The 12409-nt window shown below is 34.7% G+C and overlaps 1 protein-coding gene across 1 annotated transcript in view; it reads left to right on the top strand.

The window, feature by feature from the left end:
* The first annotated feature begins 6536 nt into the window (after positions 1-6536).
* LOC133323610 (protein kibra) overlaps positions 6537-12409 on the top strand; it is a 58371-nt gene continuing 52498 nt past the window's right edge. Inside the window, exon 1 of the mRNA XM_061532526.1 lies at positions 6537-6968. Coding sequence (XP_061388510.1) covers positions 6537-6968 — 432 coding nt within the window. The remainder of the gene's footprint in view (positions 6969-12409) is intronic.

The raw sequence follows: 12409 nt of genomic DNA on the forward strand, positions 1-12409 counted from the left end.
TTAAAAGCCGCTGATATTGTTGTTTGTTGTTAATAATCAATGAAATTTTATTTGTTATTTAATCTATTAGGATTAATACTGGGTGTAGAAGGCCTATAGAATAATTTCGAGGCACATGAACCTATGGAATATTTTCTAGCTTTATAAGAAATATGGAAGTTCTTCGAACCATATGAATCCTATGGAAGGTCTTCGGACTCTTAAAGGCCTATGGAATTTCTTCGAACTATTAAAGACATATGGAAGGTCTTACCTCCATTGAACGCCTTAGAAGGTCTTCGAGGAATTTTGAAGAATATTGTTTTATGGACCAAATCAAACGTGAATTTTTCAAAGGACCAAAGGGTTTTAAAGTGATCAATATTGGTCCACTTATTAGTGTAGCCTACACATAACAATATCGATGTAAATGGTGCACCTAAGTCCCTATATATCTTTCGACTGAATTAGATCTAGAATGATGTGTGTTAAGTTTCCTGAAAATCGGTTCAGATTTAGATATAGCTCCCATATATATAGTTTTGTCCGATTTTATGTTAATGGTGCACCAAAGTCACTATATATCTTTCGATTTGCACGATATACGGTATAGCGTACTCAAATAAGTCTAGAATGATTTAGATATAGCTTCCAGATTCAGATTTAGATATAGCTCCCATATATATTTTCGTCCGATTTTATGTAAATGGTGTACCAAAGTCCCTATATATCTTTCCATTTGGACGAAATTTGGCACAGCATACTGAATTAGGTCTAGAAGGATGTATGTTAAGTTTCCTGAAAATCGGTTCAGATTTAGATATAGCTCCCATATATAGTTTCGTCCGATTTTATGTTAATGGTGCACCAAAGTCCCTATATATCTTTCGATTTGCACGAAATTCGGCACAGCGTACTCAACTAAGTCTAGAATGATGTGTGCAGAGTTTCGTGAAAATCGGTTTAGATTTATATATAGCTCCCATATATAGTTTCGTCCGATTTTATGTAAATGGTGCACTGAAGTGCCTATTTATCTTTCGATTTGCACGAAATTCGGCACAGCGTACTGAATTAGGTCTAGAATGATGGGTGCAGAGTTTCGTGAAAATCGGTTCAGATTTAGATATAGCTCCCATATATAGTTTTCTCCGATTTTTTGTTAATGGTACAGCAAAGTTCCTATATATCTTTCGATTTGCACGAAATACGGTATAGCGTACTCAAATAAGTCTAAAATGATGTGTGCAGAGTTTCGTGAAAATCGGTCAGGGTATATATGTATCTCCCATATATAATTTCTTCCGATTTAATGTAAGTGGTGCACTGAAGTGCCTATTTATCTTTCGATTTGCACGAAATTCGGCAAAGCGTACTAAACTAAGTCTAGAATGATGTGTGCAAAGTTTCGTGAAAATCGGTTCAGATTTATATATAGCTCCCATATATAGTTTCGTCCGATATAATGTTAATGGTGCACTGAAGTGCCTATTTATCTTTCGATTTGCACGAAATTCGACACAGCGTACTGAATTAGGTCTAGAATGATGTGTGCAGAGTTTCGTGAAAATCGGTTCAGATTTAAATATAGCTCCCATATATAGTTTTGTCCGATTTTATGTAAATGGTGCACTGAAGTGCCTATTTATCTTTCGATTTGCAAGAAATTCGGCACAGCGTACTGAATTAGATCTAGAATGATGTGTGCAGAGTTTCGTGAAAATCGGTTCAGATTTAGATATAGCTCCCATATATAGTTTCGTCCGATTTTATGTAAGTGGTGCACCGAATCCTCTATATATATATATATTTCAATTTGAACGAAATTTGGCATAGCTTACTCAATTAGGTCTAGAATGATGTGAGCTGAGTTTCATGAAAATCGGTTCAGATTTAGATATAGCTCCTATATATAGCGTTGTCCGATTTTATGTAAATGTTGCACCAAAGTCCCTAGAATGATGTGTGTTTAGTTTCGTGAAAATCGGTTCAGATTTAGATATAGCTCCTATATATAGTTTTGTCCGATCATATGTAAATGGTGCATAACGTCCCTATAAATCTATCGATTTGCACGAAATTTGGCATAGCGTACTGAAGTGAGTCTAGAATGAATGTCTGTTAAGCTTTACGAATCGGTTCAGATTTAGATATATTATATTACGTCAATGTTCTTTCGAAAATGCGGAGTCTGTTAGGAGACATATGTAAAATATACCTAAAGTGGTGAAGGGTATCCGACTATACTACTTTCCTTACTGGTTTTTTTAATATTATTTTTCCAAGGGAAGGTTCAGATTTGGATATAGCTCCCATATATATATATATATATATATATTCGTCCGATATTATGTAAATGTTGCATGAATTAGCCAATATATTCTTCGATTTACACGAAATTTGGCATAGCGTACTGAACTGCGTCTAGGGTGATGCGTGCTAAGTTTCGTGAAAATCGGTTCAGAATTGGATAAAGCTCCCATATATATTTTCGTGCGATTTTATGTAAATGGTGCACCGAAGTCCCTATACTTCCTTCGATTTACAGGAAATTTGACTCTAGTATAATGTGTGCCAAAAATATTTTTTGAAGGTCTGTATAAGATGTGAATTTTTAAAAATAATCCGTGGATTTGGTATAACGTATTTTCATTGGACCCCATACAAAGTCCACGTGACAGTATTATCAAGGTCCCACCCAAAAATTTGCCAACCTGAGTGTCTATAGTTTAGTGATTTCTTTTCTTCTGGCTTAAGAACACGCGTAAGAGTGAATATTTTAAGGGTCCAAGGAACAGAAATAGTAGAGGATTTTCAAAATATTTGTTCTACGACAAACATGGCTTTAAGCGGGGATTTTGAATTAATAATTTTCCAGAACCAACTGATTTACAAGTTTCTGAGGACCAATGCAAAGATCGAACTGATGCGAATATTTTTCCAAGGATTCTACTGAGCGCCGATTTTTAATTAAAATTTTCAATTTATTTGGGGAATATTTTGTAAGGACTATATGTCTAAATGTTTAAGGACCTACCGATTTTTATGAATGACCTATTGATCTGAGCTAAAAAAAAACGTCTTCTTTTATTCATTAGCCTTTTATAGTCGTATTGATTATCTTTCGAAGGTTCCCCCATTTGCAGAAAATGTTTCTACTGGTCCATACATAAATCACCTAACACCTCATTCTATAAAAATGTTTGTTTTTAATATTTCATTCGAATCTTTGTTTTATTTTGAAATTCAAATACATAGGAAAAAATTCCCGCATACACAATTTGTTTACTTTCTCATTAATTGCAACTAATTTTTTCCCTTTAACTGAAACAATTTTCGACATTCCAATAAGATTAGATGAAGAATTCCCAGTAAAATTCATTGTTTTACTGTTTCGGTTTGTTTCAAATCCAGGAGATATACAGATATAACTACTCGTACAACTACAACATTGTAACCAATAGACAAGAAACTGTAATGCTGCGAATGTGGCATGGGTGCCTGATACGTAAATACCATCCCAAAAACAAAAAAAATTAAACACCAACAACAACAAAAAGAATCAGCAGATGCTTTGATAATCACAAAAAATATGAAAATATAAATATAAACATTCATGCATACGTACTATGTACGTACGTACGTTCGTACAAACAAACAAACTGTCAGACAGACAGATAGCAAGCCATCCAGCCAGCCAACAAACCATACACACAGATACACCGATACATACATGCATATCACCAAAGGAATGCGGTTGGTATATTCATTGTAGTCGAAAACAAAATACAAAACACAAAAAATGCAAAACACCGCTCTTCGACTCTCCCCCAACTGAGAAATATAAGCACATACCACTCATACTCATCGAGTGATGAGTGTATGGCGAGCGTCCGTGTGTGTGTTGTGTGCTTTTGTTGCGAGTGGATACAAATTTTGTAACAAAACTGAAAAACAAAAAAAATACAAAATTTATCTTTTTAAACGATAACAACAACAACAGCAGCAGCAACAATACACAAAAATGTATCTTTGTTGTGTATTCCAAAGAAAATACAATTATTTTAAAATCAGTGTTGACAAGTTTTGGATATATAAAAACGTCGTAAATAAAACTCGACAAACTGAAGTGATGGGGAAGATACAAATGATGCAAATTTTTCACAGTTATTACTAAATGCAGGTTTGTATCGGGTTTTCGGGAAATAAAATTATTAGGGTCACTCCTAGTCAGATAAGACGTTCTATAACGCGAAAAGTACAAATAATGGAACCATTTGTATTTGGCAAACAGGTAGAGCTAGAACTCTCAAATTTTGAATGAGGATCACAGATGGAGTGTTGGATAGATGTACCAAATTCGAACTATAAGTATCCGAAAAGTACTAAAATGAACTAAATTTGGTACAATTTCGTAGCATGTGAACGGATAGATCCAAGAACTTAAAATTTGGAATGCGAATCAAGATTGAGAAGTCGGGTCAACATACGAAAAGTACTTAATTTGGTACAATTTAAATTTAGAACAACGAATGGAGGATTCATATTTAAAATACCGTCGGAGTATAGGATTGGATATGTAGGTAGTTTTGGAAATTTGTTCATATGTGTACGAAATGTATAAATGGTACTATATTTGGTACAAATTGGATTTGAGTGAAACAATACAGCTAGAAAACTGAAACTTGGAAATGCTGGTATTTTCGGAAATTCGAACTTGTGTGTACTAAATGGTACTAAATTTGTTACAATTTGGATTTTGATGATCCTATAGAGACGGTATCCTAACATTTGGAATTTAATGTAGAATTAGGGTATGCATGGTGTTTTGGAAATTTGTACTTTTAGGTACTAAATTTGATTTAGGGGAACCGAAAGAGCTGAAATCCTGAAATTTGGAGTTAGGATCACTGTTGGTGTAGGATTGGAATATGTATGATGTTTTTTAAATTTCTACCGATGTGTAATAAATTGTACTAAATTTGGTACATGTTGATATTAGGTAGACCGGTAGAGCTGGAATCCTGAAATTGAGAAATAATATTTATGTCGGTTTGTATGATGTAGGTAGTAATGAAAATTTGTACTTAACGGTACTAAGTTTTATAAAATTGTGATATACGCGATCCGATAGATATCATTTGAAATTAAGTTTACTGTGTATAGGATTGGGCGATGGATTTGAGTTGGAAATAAGATTTATATTGTACTGTTGAGGTGATACTACTATAAGAGAACAAATGTACTCAAATTTTATTTATGGTCGATATTGGTGTGTAGGTTGATTAGGTATTCTGTCATATGCAGATTTCTGTGAACACAACATAATATGTTAAGACATGTTTAACAATTTCCCACATTCGCAAAAAAAAGTGTCCAATGGAAGTAGCAAAAATCTCCATTGAATGGGAATTAAAATTTATTCGGCCGATATTATTCTAATGTGCATTTTAGGCAAATTTCACAAAAATACCAAACGCCCAGAATAAACAAAATAAAAAATTAGAAAAAAATTGCATCTGGCAACGCCGTACTAAGAAATTACTAAATTGTAGCTATATTGTCAGGGTATTATTGCTTTGTGCAGCCCCAGGAGTTTGTAACACCGCGAAATATTGGTCCTAGACCCACCTTTATGTATACCGATCGTCATATCTCAACTAGCTGAGTCGATCTAGACATGTGTGTCCGTCCGTCCATTTGTCCATTATAATTTGTAAACACGATACAGGCCACAGTTATGGACCAATCATCGCGAAATTTTGCATGTAGGATGGGTTCTAGCCAATGAAGACCCCTATTGTTTTTGGTAAAGATCGGTTAATATTTAGGGGATGAAATGGACCAAATACATAATTTTTGTCGGTTTTTCTGGTCGCTCCAGAGGCCGCAATTATGTATGGCCCAAACATCTCGAATTTTTACATGGAGAAGAGGATTTGACCAAGGAATAATCATGCCAGTTTTGATAAAGATCGGTCAATATATAGCGGTTCAAATGGACCCTGAAAACTTAATTTTTTGTGTGTTTTCGAGTCGAATATAATCCGAACATCACAACACAACCCACCGTGAAGGGAATCTGGGCAAATAATTAGAAGGGCTTTACTGAATATTCGAAAATGCAAGGAAAAGGTTCTGTTGACCTCTAATCGGGCAAGGGGATGCAATATCACGAGTAAACATCGGAGTAAACTTCCGCAGAAAGTTAGAATTCCGTGGTAATTGTATAGGGTATCGTATGGTCGGCCCCGTCCGACTATACTGCTCCGCTCACTGGTTTGTAAATAAATTGGTTACGAGAATAATAGACATGTGAGGTTATTGTTTTACAATTAAATACCGAAAACATTTTTAGTACTTGTTTTTAAATCTGTTTATTTGTTTTATTTCAATAAATAAAATAAATTAATTATATTAAAAAATAAAATTAACTACATACACTACAAACTTTTGAACGAGACGGCCGTGTGTTTTTTGTCAAAAAATAAAATATAAAAATTGAATTTTTTTTCATTGAATTTTTGTTCTGAGCAAATTTTCATTGGGATTGGGAAATGAATATTTATCCATTGAGCAAGGACGCTCGCGTTCTTGCAGAGAATATTCCTCCCGATAAAGGTAGCAAAAAAGCGAAATCCAAGACAACTATTGGCAAGCTCTTGCACGATGCTTGTTTTAATGATAATGAATCTGATGATCGAATTGCGGGATATCGCGGTGAAGACATTGTTCAGCCAGACTCATCACATATGGCTTCCAAAAGCAACGATGCAAAACCCACTACCCTTGTAACCAATATTGAAGAATTGCCTTCAATTGACGTCAACAATTTAATGAATGCTAACTCGGAGCAAATTCGTGCAATACCTACTGCAGCAGAAACGGTGTGCAATATGGATCAGGAGGAAAATATCCCGACTGAAGACGAAGATTTTCAACTTGTGCAAAAGAAACGAAAAATTGCAACTATTACCAGAAAACCTAAGGTAGATATGTCCAATTTTGGACTTCATGTTCCAAAAAAATCATCCGAACAGTCGGTGCTGTCAAGCAACAGATTTTCCATATTAGGTGATTTGGATATTAAATCTGACAAAGCATATAATAGGCCTGCTCCTTTGAAAGAAGTAGTAGATAAACCTGATAGGAATAGAAAATCGTTCTGTCCCCCTATTTTTCTTTTTGGCATAGACTTGCATAGTTTGTTAAATGATTTAAAGGCTAGGAACATCGAATTTAGAATTATTAATAAAAGCAGACACAAAAGCAAACTTTATCTACAAGATCCAAATGTTCACACCGAATTAATGAGCCTTCTACGAGAAAAAAAGTTGGACTCGTATTCTTATACTCCAAAAGAGTTGAAACGACAAACCATAGTTCTCCGCGGACTTCTTCATGAAACTCAAATTGATGATATTAAGGCAGACCTAGATATGTTAGTTCCAGATACGGTGCAAGACGTCTCTAAATTTACCACTTCTTACTCTAGAAAAAATGATATTGATACAGGGCTTTATCTTGTAACTCTACTGTCGGGTAAATCGGTATCAGAATTGAAGTCGCTGAGGTATGTATTGAAGCAAAGAGTCTATTGGGAATTGCCGAAAAGAAACTTGGGGGATGTCCAATGCTGGAGATGCCAAAAATGGGGTCATATGTCGCAAAATTGCAATAGAGTATCTGTTTGTGTCAAATGTGGTGAAAACCACGCCAAAGGCGAATGTAAAATCGTTCAAGGTGATGGGAATCTACCCTACTGTATCAACTGTGGGAATCGTGGTCATCCCGCAAGTTTTAGGGGTTGTCCTGAATATAAAAAGTATGTTGAACTGAAGAAGAGAGCTAAAACAGTTGCTTTGGAAAGAAAATCGAAAGTAAATAATAATGTTTTTAATGCTTTATCCTCTATTATACAGCCGGATATTTCTTATTCAGATGCATCCCGTAAGTGTTCCGCTAACCTAACTTCAGGCTCTTCACAGAGACCGAGACTTATTGAAGATTTTTTAAAAATCGCTAAAGAAATTTGTCCCCCTAAGACGATTTCATTAGAAGATAAAATTTTGAATTTCCTAAGAAATTATAAATCAATGTCAAAGGATGAGGCTATACAACAGTGTGTTAGTCTCTTGCACGAAGTTAATATCACTTATGGTCCGTAATATGTTAAATCTCATCACATTTAATGTTAGGTCATTAATTGAATATGGCCGTAAATAAGAATTGTACAAGTTAGTCAACACCCATGATATAGACGTTGCATTCATCCAAGAAACGCACTTGCGACCTGGTGCAAATATTAATTTTGAGGGCTGTCAATTTCTCAGAGACAATACCTCACAAGGGGTAGCTATTTTGCTAAGGAAAAATTACAAGTTCAGTAAAGAGATTATTTCGGGTTTTAGTTTCCCTAGTTTATTTATCTCGATTGATGTTTATATTAATGGCGCCCTTAGAAAAATTTTGCTTGGCTCCATTTACTTACCGGGGAATTCTGATCAATCGCAGATTTCACGTTCTCTGATTTGTTTAGGTCAATATTCCAGGGATTTTGATCTTATCTTTGTTGGCGGCGACTTTAATGCCAGACATGTTTCATGGGGGGATACCATGAATAACATAAATGGGAATAGTTTTTATGATCACCTCCAACAACATCCACATTTCTTTACCAGAATATCTTCTTCTTGTCCTACTTTTCCTAATGGTTCATCATATTTGGATCATTTTCTTATCAGTTCTAATGCTATAGACTTGCCCAATCCTATATATTCTACTTCCTGTTTACCAAGTTTTTCAGATCACTATCCACTCAAGCTTAGCGTTAATCTTCCAAGTGTCGAAATTATTTTAAAGCCACTACCTACTTTTATAAGCTACAAAAATACGAATTGGAATGATTTCAAATATGATGTAGCTCAAGGTATTTTGGACCATTATCCCAATGCTGATAGAAATTTGACTAACGATGAAATCGATCAGTATGTAGATCACTTTACTTCTGTGGTTAATTCGGTCTCTGAATTTCATTCTGAAAAAATTGACTTGAAAAAGACAATTTACAGTATCAGATAGGATAAAACAGCTGTTCAAAATAAAGTATAATTGGCAAAAGGAGCTTAAACGGATTTACCGTATCTCCAATAACAGGCGCAGTCCGGAATATCTGAGATTATCGAAACAGATCCAATTATTAAGTATAATGATAAAGAGACAGGTAGAACTTGAGCAAGTTTCGAATTTCCAAGATAAACTTAAAAATATTAAACCGGGGCCAAAGGCGCATAAGGAAGTTTTTAAGATTATTGGTCATCACAGATCCCGTCCGATAGACAAACTTGCCGTAGATGGTACTGTTATAAGTGATGATTCTGAATGTCTTACGCTTTTAAAATCTTTTCTATAACATTTATAATAACGCTGCTAGCCTCCCTTCTGTAAGTGAAGATTTTGTAAACGGGTATATTGCAAACGTTCCACAGAACTGTCACGTATTTTCCAGTGATTCAGATGCTAGAAATCAAACAGGATGTGTAAATTTAACAAATTTAAATGAAATTCTGGCTGTTGCTAACACTATTAAAAATAAGAAATCTTTCGGAATAGACAAACTTTCTAATTTCACAATTCTTAAGCTTCCAACAAAGGCCTTTGAATTTCTTACCATTATCTTTAATAACTGCATTTCAAACGGCTATTTCCCAGAATCTTGGAAAGTCTCTAAAATTGTTCCCATAAAGAAAAAACACAATAATGATGACATATCTAATTTGAGGCCTATATCCTTGTTATCTAACATTGGTAAACTTTTTGAAATGATTGTACGTATTAAAATGGATGTAGGAGTCACTTTACCGTATATACCTAATTCACAGTTCGGGTTTCAGAAAGGACATTCCACAGTTGATGCAATGACTAAATTCACAAATGATATTGTTCTGAACCTTCGTGAAAAGAAGTGTACCGTTGCAGTTTCCCTAGATGTTGAGAAGGCCTTTGATCATGCCTCCCACTATGGAATATTGACCAAAATGATAAGAATTGGATTCAGCCCTGAGGTTGTTAAATTATTTAAGAGCTTCTTAACAAACAGAAAATTTTGCGTTCTATATAAAAATCAAGTGTCTGAATTGTCACATATAAGCTCTGGCGTCCCGCAGGGATCTGTGCTAGCACCGCATTTGTACAACATCTTAATGTACGATTTCCCTCATACCCAAGAAAACGCTTCGGGTATTCTGTACGCTGACGACTCACTTTTGTACTCACACCACGAGTCACCAGTTTGTGCTACTGACAATATCTCACAATACCTGCATAATGTTAAGCAATTTTATGATGAATGGGGAATCAAAATTAACACTTCCAAGAGCGAAGCAATTTGCATTAGAAATGCATCTGGAAAATGTAAACGTTCTGTAGTTCCCGAGAGTAAGAATTTAAAACTGGCATTAAATGGCATTGAAATTCCCTTTAGAGACAAAATTACGTACTTGGGAGTAAAGTTTAACAAACTATTTAAATTTAATTCACATGCTAGAAAAGCATTAAATAAGGCCCGAGGAATTTTTATTTTATTTTTGAGAATTCTGAACAATAAAGCTTTGATTGCAAGTACAAAATTAATGTTGTACAAGACATGTATAAGGCCTGTTATTTTGTATGCCTTTCCTGTCTGGTTTAACATATCACCAATTGTTGTGAAAGAGCTAGAGGTTTTTGAGAGAAAAATTTTGAGACTTTGCATCGGAAAAAATTTTATATGTGTCAATAAGAGATATTCGAATAATTTTATTTATGAAAATTCAAAATTGCAACGTATGTCTACCTATATCTGTACGATCTTGGATAAGTTCAATGCAAGATTAGAGTTTCATGAAAATGTGCATATGAATGAAGCATGTAATAGTCAAGTGAACATTGGTTGGTATAACACAAATTATCCATCACCTATAGGGTATAAGTACGAGTCCGAAGCGGGTATTACCCAGTTTTACGAAAAGGCACTGACCGGTACGCATCGTGGGTAGTTATTGATTTACCTACTTTTACTTTTTTGTCTGTTCATTGTTTTGTTTTATTTTTGTTTTGTATCATTAGTTTTAAGTTCATAAACCCTGGATAAATTATCCCTTCTTATTGTATTAGTCTCGGGAGCAAGGATGTACGTAACTTTATCTGATGTATACCCACATTTTATGTCTCATTTCATGTAAAAGCTAGGTGCTGTAATGTCTGTCACTGCATTATGATAATTCATTATAGTCATAAGTCCTTCATATTATGTATCTTATTTATATATTAACATTGTTTAAAAAAAAAAGACTCAATAAATATAAACTAAACTAAACTTATTTAATACAATTGTACGTACAGGAAAGAATGAAGTCAAGCTTAAAGCTTGTAGAGTATATTTCCTTTCGGAAAGAACATACCAGTCATCCCGAATAGGCTAGGCAATGAAAAAAAAAAATAAACTAATTGACAAACTATAAAGCCACAGAACAATACATCCAGAAGGGATTAAAGCTATGTCCGCGTTCGGAATTCCTGCAAATTAATACGATTATGTACGATTACTTTAGGGCGGAGGAGGATGCCCTGCACTGCGATCTACATGCAGATGGACTGCGAAGCTGCAGGAACCTACCTCCAGGGGCGCTATCGCAGTTAATGGCAGCTGGTATACTGTTTGTGGATGGAGAGTTGTAGTTTTACCACAGGCGGTACGCAACGATGGATGTGGAGAATATTGTATATAGTAATATACAATAACTGGCTTTATTAGGAACTTAATTTTCCATTACAAAATAAAGCCAGCTTGTATACATGTAAATATTTTTGTAAATAGTACTTTGTAGTCTTTAGATTTAAGTCGATTTAAGTTATTAGTTTTATGTATTCTCGCCCATTCTTTAACATTGGCACAAGTTTAGCTGTTAAAGTCGGAAAAAAACTTTCGAAACCCTTCAATATCGAACGAGGGTTCAACGCGTAAGATGTCCAGTAGACTCGGACAATCTAGAAAACTACAGCATTGAGGTGGTAATTGATTTCATCTACCTCGATACATCATAAATAAAACAAATGATAACAGTTTTGAGATTCGGAGAAGGATAGTATTGGTCAACAGATAAACAATTTAGAAACAATGTCAACTCTCGCCAGATCAAACTCACACTCTACAAAACGCTGATAGTACTTTCGCAAGCAGATGAGGCAGCTCTTGGAGTGTTTGAGAGAAAAAAGTCTACGAAAGATCTACGGGCCGATATGCATCGATGGTGAACATCAGCGTCGAATGGACCACTATCAATGCCATTTATACACGGACATTGACATAGTCAAACTTAAGTCCCATTTTTCAACAATATATAGGCTTTGTAAAAATATTAGGTTGTGCAAAGTCAAAATATTACGTTCA

Source organism: Musca vetustissima, unplaced genomic scaffold, assembly GCF_032173495.1.
Source record: "Musca vetustissima isolate MV318-11 ecotype Yass unplaced genomic scaffold, APGP_CSIRO_Mvet_v1 utg36902, whole genome shotgun sequence".
Classification (NCBI taxonomy): domain Eukaryota; kingdom Metazoa; phylum Arthropoda; class Insecta; order Diptera; family Muscidae; genus Musca; species Musca vetustissima.